The sequence below is a fragment of the Podarcis pityusensis genome (assembly GCF_964106645.2).
Source record: "Podarcis pityusensis genome assembly, chromosome: 4".
Classification (NCBI taxonomy): domain Eukaryota; kingdom Metazoa; phylum Chordata; class Lepidosauria; order Squamata; family Lacertidae; genus Podarcis; species Podarcis pityusensis.
Window position 1 is genome coordinate 69,147,384 of NC_138027.1, and position 13,579 is coordinate 69,160,962.

At 43.1% G+C, this 13,579-nt stretch overlaps 1 protein-coding gene across 2 annotated transcripts in view; it reads right to left on the bottom strand.

Annotated features, from left to right (window-relative positions):
* The window catches only part of TBL1X (transducin beta like 1 X-linked), a 51,072-nt gene that overhangs the window by 17,652 nt on the left and 19,841 nt on the right, over nucleotides 1-13,579 (bottom strand). The window contains exons 2-4 of one of the 2 annotated variants that reach the window (XM_081001386.1): nucleotides 12,560-12,667; nucleotides 3,144-3,289; nucleotides 1,194-1,452 (exon numbers count right to left, since the gene is read on the bottom strand). In XM_081001386.1, the coding sequence (XP_080857512.1) occupies nucleotides 1,194-1,452; nucleotides 3,144-3,289; nucleotides 12,560-12,617 (463 nt within the window). In that variant the 5' untranslated portion in view covers nucleotides 12,618-12,667. Of the gene's footprint in view, nucleotides 1-1,193; nucleotides 1,453-3,143; nucleotides 3,290-12,134; nucleotides 12,262-12,559; nucleotides 12,668-13,579 lie in introns of those variants that run through there. The other variant, XM_081001387.1, reaches the window with a different exon arrangement.

The window sequence follows — 13,579 nt, forward strand, 5'->3', positions numbered from 1 at the left end:
AGCTGTGCACTACTATGCATATTTTTGGTACAGTGATGTTGCGATTAAAAGTCTGATTCTCTTCATGTTTCCTATAGTAGACCAGTTCACACTGAATCTAGGCCACTTCGCTCATCCCCACCCACACAAACCATGATCCCTGGTGTAGTGTTATATCCAAACTGGGCGTCATAGTTAATTTAACTCACACAAACCACAAACATGTCAAGAACAAGAACAAGCCGGTGCTGCAAAACAGGGTTTGTTTGGAGCAAAGCGAAGCACGGTCCCCATTTCAGACATGTTTCTCCCACCCGCTAGCAGGGAGGAGAAAACGTTCATGTGATTTACCAGAACATGTGAATGAGGTCCCTGACTAAATGCAGGAGTTGAAGTTTCCTAACTCAATTTTAGAGTGCTGGTGCCTATTCTATGGTGTGGAAACCGGGCATATCCTTATAGACTCAGACATGTGGTTAGTGCTGGCAATTCTTGGGGATCTTGGTCCCAATAGAAAGCAAGCAGCTACTATGTCGGATGTATCACGATCCTGAAAACCTGCAACAGAATGGCTGCAGAATAACTATTCTCCATGTCTTCATACAATTTCTGAGCATCATGAACTCAAAGGAGCCTTCATGTTCAGAGCTGTGTGCTTTTAAATAAATCAACATTCTTCCCCAAGGTAACCCAAATTCCATGCCAATAATGTATCAGCTTTGTGTTCTCCATAAAATCATGCAAGTTAAATACAAGTACAAATATCTGCATAATTTATTCTTATAGTCAGGGGCAAAAAGGCAAGGAGCTGTGCTAGGTGATATAAGCTGTCTTGAAAGCCTACGGAGTCCCCTTCCCTGGGCTTCAAAAATCCAAAACGTATTCGACAAAGATTTTCTACAGACACAGGAACCTGGTCCCAAGTTGTTCAGGGCTTTTATATGTTAACAACCAGACCTTGCACATGGAGCAGCAGCTCATCAGCAGCCAGTGCGGTTCCCTTAGTAAAGATGCAATAGGTGTTCCCCTCAAAAACCTGGCAGCAGCATTCTGAACCAGCTTCAGCTTCCAGACCATTCCCAAGGGAAGCTCCACATAAAAAATAACCACTGCACTTCTCGAGGTGATGAATTCGGAGCCCAGACCCAAACCAATGGTTGTGCTGCAGTTGCACAAAATCCGGCACTCGCGAGCCACACCCATAGGAAGCGTACTTATTGCATGTGCCCCATTCTCCTCTCCATTCACAGTGGCTTCTCCATTCTTTGGTGTGTTCTGCTGAGGGACAGCAGTTGTCGTTGCTGTAGAAGCTGTGGTGGCCATGGTGGCCGGCGCTGTGACTGGTGCCGTGCTAGCTTGCTGTTGAGCTAATTTCTCCCGCAAAGCCTGCTGCCGAGTCTGTACCACGTCAGGCATTACTGCGTCTATCAACGATAGCGACTCTATAGGCCTGCCGTCAAACACTGTGCCGTCCTGAGGGAGGGGAAGGAAAATGAAAAGAAAACGAATTAGGAGGCTGAGAGGACAGGCGACACCCAAGAGAATGCCAAGCAGAATACGGTGACGGAGCCATCTGTAACAACCTTCTGTAAGAGAAGCCTCTTGGCGAGTTTTTAATCACCACACTCTGGACTGCTGAGCACACAGTGACGGAACAGCACTGGATTGAGTAGTCTTGTTGAGATACAACTGGCGCCCACTAACTGTGCTTTCCAGAAACAGTTGCAGTAATTTTTGTTCCGATGCTGTATAAATGGGTCTTTACAACAAGTATCCATTTGTTAGGGTTTTAGTTTTGCCTTAAATGTATCTGTTGTTTTCATGTTTATAAATGACTTTAATTGTGTTTATGTGTAAATAGCCTTGATGCAGTGGTTTTGAAGGTGAATAATAATAATAATAATGCTAGTAATAGTAGTAGTAGTAATAATATGGCGTCCCCAGGCAGAGCTGGGAGAGATGCTCAGGAGCTGCTATTGGTCACTGTAGACAACACTGAACTACATAGACCAATGGTCTGACTCAGAATAAGGCAGCTTTCTAGGTTCCTAGAAGAGCATTGGCTCTAAAAAGGCATTATGGGATCAAAGAATCATAGAGATGGAAGGAACTCTGAGGATCATTCTAGTCCAACCCCCTGCAATGCAGGAATACACAGCTGTCCCATAAGAGGATCTTAGCTGCAACCCTAAGAGTTATCAGTCCCATGCTCTAACCAACTGAACCATCCAGGCTCAAATTCACCCCATTTCACCTTCACTTCTGCGATAATTAATAAGACTGCAAAAACCAAAGGCCCATCCAGTCTAGCCTTCTCTTTCACAAGAGAGGCCAACTAGGTGCCCATGAGAAGCCCATAAGCGAAGCTGAGTGCAGCAGGACTCTCCCTATTAGCGATTCCCAACAACTGGTATTCAGAGGCACACTGCCTCACACACCCCGTCATCATGGCTAGTGACGACTATCTACTACGTCTATAAAAAAAATAACAAAATTCATGTGTCAGTTCCTCTTGACATGTTTGTTCAGGATGAAGCCTAATCTGAAAAGTTTGGAACTACAGAGTATAGGGAAGAAATCTGATGGGAAGACAGCATCTTTGCATGCCTCTCTGCTTTACACATGTGCTGCTTCTTTTTCAAGATAGCATAATTTAAAACAGCAAGAGAATTCAAAGGAAGAGGCCTTCTCAATGTTTTAATGTAAACATCTTTACAAAGAAAATCCAGATGCACAAAGCTATCATTGTTTCTCCTTTATTAGCAAATGATGCCCATGAATGCCTTCTTTCTTGGTTGGTGGCACAGCCACCGGGAGGTCTACGGAGGGCTACTGCTCAGGAAGACACCCGGATCCTCCCTTGTATTTTTAGCTCTTGCTCTCTCCTATTCTTAGAGACACATAAGGCAATTGTATCCAATTGCTCAGTAAGGCCTAAATCTTTTCCAACCCTCTGGCACTGCAAATATACTTAATTTCTTACTGTTCTGTATTGATTCCTTGCACAAATGCCACCTGGTTATCCATTCCAGCACAAAACTGTGGCTTGCTCTTGGGTAAGAGTCAACGGAGACAGGCAAGAGGTAGGTTCTTCAATATCTAACATACTCCATATGCACCCTCAAGTGGTGTGTGTCTCCACATAAGAAAACACAGCTACTCACCTCATTGATGCTGATCTCTGCTTCCACATACTGCAGGCCTTTCTGAAGTATGGAGATGAGGGCAGCAGGTGGCACTAGTGTCCCATTGATGTTGGATTGGCTAATATGACTCTCTATTCCAAATGTGAAGGCTGAATGGGAGAAACCTGAAAGCAGGAAGGGAAGCCATGATAGAAAAACCTAAACACTCCTTAATGTGACACACACACCCTAAAAACAGCGCTGCCCAAAACCTTTGCCAGCCTAACCATTTAGGAGGTTTATTTTACCAGATTACGTTGGGTGTTACAAAGAACTACAACAGCCTCCTCCTTCTCCTAGCAGTCATTTGCAAACATACTTTGCGGAGAATGCAGACTTTGCAAAGAAATAATTTGTGCTAAGCCAAAAGGTGTTCTTTTTTTTAAAAAAAAGCAAACACACACACACACCATTTTGATGCTTAAACTTTTTTTACAGTGCGCAGGTTGTATTACCTACAATCCAATGCTCACAACAAGGGAAACATTCTCTCATGCAGAACAGGACAAAGGCACCTTTTCAACCTTCTGCCCACAGTTCTCATTACCAGCTCAATCCGACATGCACAGTGTAACTGTTCTAACAGGAAATGAGAAGCCATCCCCAAGAGGTAGACTCTCTAACTGCATGTTTCTTTGCAGGCAACAACAAACTGGAACTGTACCACGCTGGCCCAGTGCAGACATAACTGCTGCTGATCCATTAGCTGCAACACCATTCGTGCAATTAACAATAGCATGATTTGATGATTTTTTTAAAAAGCAAATTGCAGATGTGGGACCTCAAATCAGATTAGGGCTTTGACATGGGACGGTTTCTTTTTAAAACCCCTCCCCACTGCTGCTGTCCCAATCTGAGTCAGAGCCCCTGTGCCTGCTATTTGCATTGGGGGTGGGGGTCTCTCTTTTGCTCTAACAGCTGTTACCCCACCCCGCAAATACCTATAGGAGATGTGAGAGCCCTGATCATGACCATGGTGGGGAGGCAAAGAGTTTCCCCCCACAAAACTGCTCCCCACCAGGTTCCCAGCTCTGATCAGTCCCCACACTAGCAATTTAGGTTTAAAAAGCTATTCACACAAGAGGGAAGTGTGGTTCATGTGCAGTCATGAAGTAGCACAAGATTTCTGTACGTCTGGTATCATGCGAAGGCAGAGCTGTGCTGCTAATCTAGATGCCACCAAGATGCTGGAGGAAATACGGATACAATATAAAGTAATAGAGGAAGTGAGAAACAGCTCAGCAGAGGTCCCTGATTTTCAGCCCATAAAGGACATCTTTCTCACAGAGCTGAAACCAGCTCATCTACTGCTGTACACACATGTAATCAAAGGAGAGGCAAATTGAATTCTGGAAGGGAGTTGAAAACAAACCATATTCTTAAGAGGGGTGAGCTATATCACAAATGCTGGTCAAAGCTGACCTGATGAATAATCTGGTAGCAACTGGGAGTTTTGGCACACAAGCATTCACAGAGGCCTTGTAGGTGGGTACAGATATTTTCACCGCCATTCAGTTGGTGCTGACATCTGCTCTGCATATTTGGTTGCTGAGAAGGCGATTAACCACCCACAATGGTGACAAACTGCATGCTCTTGAGTCTTCAGCTGGTGGACTATTCACTGACAGACTGGACAATGCTGAGACTTTAAGCCGTGGCACAAAACCTTACTCTTCATGTGAAGGAAGACCAGGCGGAACCCTTAGAAGCAAAATTGATTGCTGTGTGAAGTGTTCAGGGTTCCTGCCAACTAGCCATGCTCTCTTCCAGAATATTCCGTACCATTTTCTCCCTCCCTTGGTTTTCTACGCGACCTCCTCAGGCTCCTCAGTCATCATTAGGCTGTTTGGGCTTCCCACCTCCCCAACTTATTGTTACCTAAAGGTATTTACAGTATTTCAAACTGCAGTTCTCCCAAGTCTGCCGAGTTCTCTTATAGTATGTGGATGGTTTTGGCTTGCATAAGAAACCACACTCAGACAATGAACTCACTGTTAGTATATAGGATGCTGGGGGGGGGGGAGATTCTATTGCACTCAATGCAGTGTTACATATACAACTCTACTCTGGAACTCTGAATTTAGAAATTAAAAATGTTCAGAATGGAAAAGATGGAAAGGAACAGAATAACCATGGTGCAGTTCAGTCTTTGATGGCCTCCTGCCATCTAGATGTTTTGGCAGACAGGAGTTGTACTGGGGGCCGGGGGGAGCCCTAGAGGACGCCAGGCTTATTTGCAAACACTTGCTAACTAATGACAGCTACTGTTAACGGTGGTTAGCACTGCTGCAGATGCAACTGTACAAAGAAGGAAACATGCAAAGGGGTATAAACCATCATAACCATGATGAAGGACTGACCTTGATTATGAATGCCAACTAACCAACATTACACCTCAATGAATTCTTCTACACACCATTTGCTGCCAAGAGGAGGCAACTTCACAGCAATTTCTACAGCAATTAATATTTGTGTAACCATGAGTACAACCTGAGTGGATAAAGAGCTAGGTATGCTTTGTTGTGATTTTTACAGTCACAGCAGTGCTGTTTAGAGAGCTGCTGCGATTACAGAAAACCGCTGCAAAAATGTACCAAATTAAAAACTTCAAAGCTAAGGAACACTTCAGGACTGGAAACACAGAAAATTCATCAGTATGTGCTACAGAGATGGCTTCATAAGAGACGATACTGGAAGCTTAAATATAAATAATGTGCCTAAGCAATTTGTTTTTTAAAAGGCATCATCAAGGGCTGCCTCTTGCAAACTATTTTAAAGTTGGGCTAACTTTCTGCAAGTTACCAGTACTTTTGTAGTTGAAATTACTGGGGCACAATTATCACAGTAATACTACCAGAGAATGAAGGTAACATTACAAAAGCTTTGGGGTAAACCACCACAGCTCCACCTCAAGTAGGAAGTTGTCTTATAACATTCTAAAGTGAAAATGTCCCAGATGCCAAGAGCATGCTTAGTTTATAAACTGTGCCCCTTTATAGTGTGAAAATGCATGTAACCAGTCCAACTAAGTCAATGGCCTCTTTAAACAAAAAAAAAAAAAGGGGGGGGGGAGCGTGCTATGAAGCTTGTGATTCATTCCTGAAGTGGGAAGTAGAATATATTTTTTAAAAAACAAAACACACATACTCCACACAACACCATCATGCTTTAAAGAAGTGGAACTTCACAAAATCCCAAAGAAGTTATTTACAGTAATGTTGAAATTTGTATATGTTAATAGAGACCTGGGACTGAAGGCTTGTCTAATAGTGGTCTACGTATATAGTTAAGAATAAAATCAGCTTCCTCTTCCATCACACACATATTCACTTCCTGTCCCATAGACTCCTAGCTCCAGCTTCCTGGAATGCCTGGGTCCTTTTAGAATAGCCCACTGCTAGGTATAAGGACTTGCTGCTTCTGTGTCAGAAAAACTGATCTTTCGCTTCCCACAAGAAAGCAGCACTGTTTTTGCCACAGAATATTTGTGAATATTCCATGGCTCCACAGACAATTAACTATGCCCTATGGACAGAATAGGGACGCGGGCGGCGCTGTGGTCTAAACCACAGAGCCTAGGGCTTGCCGATCAGAAGGTCGGCGGTTCGAATCCCCGCGACGAGGTGAGCTCCCGTTGTTCGGTCCCAGCTCCTGCCTACCTAGCAGTTCAAAAGCACGCCTAAAAGTGCAAGTAGGTAAATAGGTACCGGTCCGGTGGGAAGGTAAACAGCATTTCCGTGCGCTGCTCTGGTTCGCCAGAAGCGGCTTAGTCATGCTGGCTACATGACCCGGAAGCTGTCTGCGGACAAATGCCAGCTCCCTTGGCCTATAGAGTGAGATGAGCGCACAGCCTTTACCTTTATGGACAGAATGGAGGAAGGGGAAGTGGACTAAAAACAATATTCCAGTGTTACCAATTTGCCTGTTAGTATTCTGAAAACACAACAGAACCTTCCTTTGGAAGTTTTCTCTATAGCAGCTCCGGCTTCTAAGAAGACAAACAAGCAGTAGGAGAGCGAGGGAAGAATCTTAAAGCAGTGTGTGTGGATGTAGAATTAATCATGTGTTCCTGGAATGGGTGACTGGCCCGCTTCTGAAAGTTTTGAAGTGATAAGCATCAAGTTCTACAGGTGTGATTCCCTCACAACGGATTGATGGGTCCTGCTTGTATTTTGCAGTCCAGTATCCAAAAAAGTAAAGCCAAGGAAGGAGGAAACGGAATGATAATCTGCTTCGACGTCTCATATAAAATACTATTTTTACATCAGGGCTTCTCAAATGTATTTGTCATGGTATCACTTCTCAGGTAAAAACAAAAAGATAAATCCGTGCGCAACTCAGGGCTAGTCAAAATACAACCACTGCGGGAACTGCTTGAAGCGGCCTCTGTATGGTAGTTACTTCATGCAGTGAGCTGTTAGAGGATACTGGCTTGCTGAATAAGCAGGTCTCCATGGGGTGTACTGTCGCCACCAGCAATGTCTGACAGTCGTGGAGAGACAACTCTTGGAAAACCAATCCACAAGGCAATCCGGCACATATGAAATGGCTCACTTTACGAAGCATCCATCACCCAGAAGGTGGCAGGCATATTATGAGAAACAGCCCCTAAGAAAACAATGATCGGCAGAGCCCAGCACAGATTACAAGAAAAAGGAGAGTGTTTTCTCCCACGGAGACATTGGAGGAAGAGAGAATAAAAATAAAAATAAATGAGTTGGCCTAATGTCACCCACCACAATCATTCAATTCAGGATGCGGACAGAAAAAAAACATTTTGCCCGTATGAGAAATGGTGTCCAGGTGTCACAAACCCACACTTGTAATTATGAGAAATCTCCAGATATATGGGGGACAGCTATTCTACTCCCTCTTCTGATGGCTTCGGAGATGAAAGTCAGAGGAATCTATTCTTCCCATTCGTAAGAAAACAAATGGGACCACTTTTAGATCATGAGGCCAAAAAGCAACTTCCACACGGCGGACATAAACTGAAATAGCATGCCGCCCCATCAAATACCAAGCAAAGAGGAAAACAATTCATTCTAAACAAGGTAGTAGTACAACATAGGGGGGAGGAATGTAGCAAAACCATGTGATGCAACATTTAGGCTGCATTCACACAGCAGATTATTCAATATCCCCATTAACTGTAAGTTTCTGCAGTATATTTGAGTTTTCACACAAAAAGCCGCCTCCAGAAAATAGAATACAGTGGACCCACAATTTATGGCCCCTTTACATTCGCGATCGCAACCTGTAATTTTCCACTCTCAGTTTATTTATTTCCCCTCCAACAGCACACCCAGTAGGTTTTCCTCATCAGCCTCTGGGAAAGAGATTCAAGGGCTCTGGGGGAGTGCTTCTTTGGGGGGGGGTTGGAGGGGGGTCCTGACTTTGCATGATTCTACCTTTGTGCACAGACCCCCAGAACTGATCCCTCAATGGTGAGCCAACTCTATTACTCGTATATAGCGCTCATTTCCATGTTATTGCATTTGGGGGGGGGGGGAGGCGGATCAGCTTGCAGTTCCCTTATCCCGGAAAATCATGGAAATAAAGAGACAAAATTTGGGGTGGTACACCGGCATACAATTTTTTTCATGGGGAACCACAGGGGAACGGAAGGATGCATGTGTAGAAAGGGTGCAGTGATGTTGTCCAATGATGTTTGTTGTTGTGTCTCACCAAACCCACTAGCGTGGTGTCAATGAAATTTAGTGTGACATTCTGGTACAGTGGTACCTTGGGTTACGAACTTAATTCGTTCCGGAGGTCCGTTCTTAACCCGAAACCATTCTTATCCTGAGGCGCGCTTTCGCTAATCGGGCCTCCCACTGCTGCCGTGCCACCGGTACGCGATTTCCATTCTCATCCTGGGGTAAAGTTCTCAACCCAAGGTACTACTTCCGGGTTAGTGGAATTTGTAACCTGAAGTGTTTGTAACCCGAGGTACCACTGTATATTGGTCAGAAAGCCACAGTTCCATAGCACTTCAGTGTGAAAGGAATATTAGGAAACAGTACAGAAGCACTAGCGTTATAATCAGGAAAACTAATGCCATGGATATTCTTGGTAGGTGTGTGAATCTAGCCCATAATGTCTTCCTTTGCTCACAAAGGCTGGATTTCCCCCACTCATTACAAAGCAGCTGGTGGGAAGGAACACACTAAAATGAACATGATCTTACCAACACTGTGGTTTCGGATGCATTATTAGTTTGCTCGTTTTCAAATGATAAATAAATAAAGATAAAATTAATAAATGCATGATATAAAGTGTATACTTAGAAAAATAATGTAAAATAATGGGCACTTTAAAAAACCCCCCAGTAGGAATGAATATTAGGAAGATATCAGACTTCTAAGATTTGTAGACATTCCTATAAAGGCAGCAGAGATCTATGGAAGCCATCACAATAATTTCCATAAATGAGACTTGGATAAAGATTAAAATGCATCACTGCATTTACAAATAAGTCGTGTCTTTTTTTTTAAAAAAAAGAGTAAAGCAATTTCGTCAGCACCCCAATTGTATCTCCAGCCCTGAGTAGTTCAAACTGCCTGCGCTGCTTTGCCAAACTGCCAGATATGTCTACTGGAAAATATCTCACACTGTATAACATCTGGGCCTTGGGAGTGCCTTCTGAGACAATTGGGGGGAGGGGCACGGAGGAAAGAGGAAAGGGGGGGGGGAGTGTAATGAGATCCTTGGAAATAGTTTCCCTAACCCTTAAATGGCAGTGACAGACCTGTTAGTAGATGCCTAACAAAAACCATATTTCTAAAGCTTTTTTTATAGCTGCGCACAATGAAGATGAAGTATTCTGAAGAGTCACAGTTACTTTTTAAATGCTTGCAGCCCTGTAATAAGTCTTGCTTCTCCAGAATACTCTCCTAGTTACAAAACACTGTCTAGCCCCCGAATGAAGTGTGTGTGTGTGTATCTGTCTGTCTATCTATCTATCTATCTGGCATGTTTTTGCCATCAAACTGCATCTGAGGGAGATGGGCCATCATTGAGACTTGTTCCTTCCAGAGGGACTCGCTCTACTACTCTATTCAGTGTGGTAGCAAGACGTCGAAATGCACCCTTTTTTAAGGGGGGGGGAATAAACAGGGACAGGACACAGAGGGAGGACTGAAGCCCTCATAAAGGAATCCACCAGACTGTGGATTATACAGTGGACTCAGATCATGAACTCTGCTTCCAAGGTAGACTCACCTGATCCAATCCAGTGAGATCAGATCATGATCTTATTGGATTGAATCAGGTGAGTCTACCTTAGAAGCAGAGTTCTGTGGGCTCTTCCTGCATCGCTACTGTTGGGTATAGTATTTCAATCTAAGCCATTAATTTAAGATGAGAATGACTACAATAATAAGAATTATTTCCGAAGACCCAGCAAATGCACCCTTGTATTACAGGTTATCCTGGGAACTGAGGAGATCTTCTTTTTTGAACTACAAAGTGGCCAAAATTAAAGCACACATGACTGTTTGCTAAAATTCATAGTGTGTGTGTGTGTGTGTGTGTGTGTGTGTGTGTGTAAATAATAACCTTTTTGTTGGGTTGAATGACAGTTCTTTTCAATATCTGCCAAGAATATAAAACTACTGAAATTTTAGTCATCTGAGGAAACATCTTTTACTAGGAAAGTACTTCTAAAAACTTGAATAAGCTAGCAAAGATTAGCACCATTTAACAGTTCTTCTTCATTACAGGTTTTGAGGAGGAGGAGGATAAAATGAAACAAATCCTCTTTCCTATTTGCATACTGTGGCATTAGAATGAAAGAGCACTCCAGATTCTGCCATTCACTGTGCCTAAGCTTGCAGATCCATAAAATCTGAGATCTTTTCAATTTGGCCAGGATACAAAACAAAACCCTCTTTTACCTACACAGATGAACATTCTTTTCTGCTCTTTTTCCCTCTGTGTGTGGAGGGAGGAGGAAGAAAAAGGTTGTAGGAGGTAATTGAGACAGCATCCAGCTTCATTTTATAACAAGGGAAATTATACTCTGCAGATTTAGTCCTTAACTGTGCTCTGCAGTCAGTCAAAATAACCACCTGTAACCAGCAACACTGAATAGGCCATCACTGTTGCTACATGGTAATGAGTTTGCAAGGATTTCCAACATTGAAATTATCCACAATTGGTCACTGCAGCTTTTTTAGCAGCCAAGACAGTAAACCCTAATTTTCTTTAAATTCAATCTAACTGCAAAGTGCCCCATTCAAATATCACACCACTCTAAAAGCCATGTATCAGTAGCTTCCAGAATAACTAACTTCTAGAATAATGTGGTTCAAAAATACCAGCTAGTTCTTATATACGTTGTTCGCCAATTATTCAGAATCTAGGGTAGGAGTCACTTCCTCATATGGGGAGGGGGGGAGAATCATTAGATGCAGCAGATAAATTCAACCTAATTCAATTCAAATTAAAAACTGAAAAATATTAAGATGTTTCTCCTCTTTTAAAGTTGCCTGAGTGCAAAATGTGTGTTCGCACAATGGAGCTGTCTCCCCTCTTCTCCCCCCCCATCTGCTCAAGGAGGTTCCCCAATCTTCCAGAGCAGATTCGGAGAGGCCATGGTGTGTGTGTGTGTGTGTGTGTGTGTGTGTGTGTGTGAGAGAGAGAGAGAGAGAGAGAGAGATTCTGCAAGTATGAATTTTCGCGCTTACGGAATGAGTTAGTTGGATACTGGCCCTTGGTTCTAAACTCAGATTTCTATGCATGACAAAACCAGGAAAATCCTGTAGAAGCTACTTTGTGATGGCTGTTCGTAATCAGATCTCTCAAAGATTTTACAACTACACATAGACTTTAAATAAAGTACAATAAATGCTGTTTCCACTCACTTACTTGCCCTTATCGGCAAATGAACAATTAAATCAACCGCAACGTTCTAAAGGCTATACACTCAATACAAAATTCAGCAGAGAAAATTCTTAATTTTACTACCATATTTCTTTCAAGCTGAATTGTGGTGAAGGGGGTGATTTGTGGGGCAGGGATCTTGCAGCTGGGGAGGGGAGAGTTGCAGCGCACATGGTGACCTCAACTGTTTTTCTTTCTGATTTGCAGATATGGAAACCAGTTTGGTATTTTCCTACACCTGAAAAGTGGTAAATAAATGTTTATAATAAATGCTAAGGGCAGGCTCGAACACTTATTTAGTGAAATGCAAAGTGCAAGGTATATGCATTTTAGTTAACAAAAACGAACTCTAACAGTGGGGATAAATGCTACTATTTGTAAACTGTAAAATATAATGTATTGTTTATACATCTAAATCTTGCTATGTGATCTGGCAACAGTCCAGTCAAACTTCTTTGCTAGAACACTCTCAAGGACATATAGAATGTTGCTATAAAAGAAAAAGTTACCTGACTCCTGAAGATAGCGATAAACCAAGAAATTCACTTCGTCACTGGTTATGCTCATCTTAGCCCCACCTCAATATGATGAGGTCTGCAAGAAGTGTGATCCACGCTCTGTTTAAAGAGGAAGAATGATAAAACACCGCTTTAGTTGTTTTTAATTAAACATTCATTTCTATGGCCACATACTAAGGTATACATCAATTTACATCTGAATTACAGCCAAAGTTCAAAATGAATCGACCACAGGAAAATCATCATCATTTATGGAGTTGGGACAACAGTTAACAGAAGTCTTGAAAGAGCTTTCTCCATGCATTGACAACCTCGCCATCAGGTTACTGCAATGTGTTGAGCTGAGTCTGGTGCAGAACACAGTAGCTAGGTTGATTGTGGAGGAAAACTACTCTCAGCATAGGACACCTTGCTTGCTGGATTTGCAGGGTGGGATGTGCACCAGTTGCCGATCTGTTACTGGGTCAAATCCAAGGTGTTGCCATGAAAATATAAGGCCCTCTTGCCGCTCAGAACCAGGTTACTTTAAATACCGTCTTGTCCTCTGTACACAGTGGTGCCTTGCAAGACGAAATTAATTCGTTCCGCGAGTCTCTTCGTCTTGCAGTTTTTTCGTCTTGCGAAGCACGGCTATTAGCGGCTTAGCGGCTATTAACGACTTAGCGGCTTAGCGGCTTTAAGAAAAAGGAAACAAACTCGCAAGAACTCGCAAGACGTTTCGTCTTGCGAAGCAAGCCCATAGGGAAATTCGTCTTGCGGAATGACTCAAAAAACGCAAAACCCTTTCGTCTAGCGAGTTTTTCATCTTGAGAGGCACCACTGTACCCACTAGGTCACACTGACCTATGAGAGAATCTCAGCTGCAAGTTCCACAGTCATTCAGAGCAGCGCTTTCAGTGTGGCTGCCCCTGTTCTGCAGAACAGCATTCGTATTGAGATGCAGCAGACACCCACTATCAACACTTTTCAGAAGCAACCGAAGACTGTTTTGCTCTGATAGGCTTCTCCAAC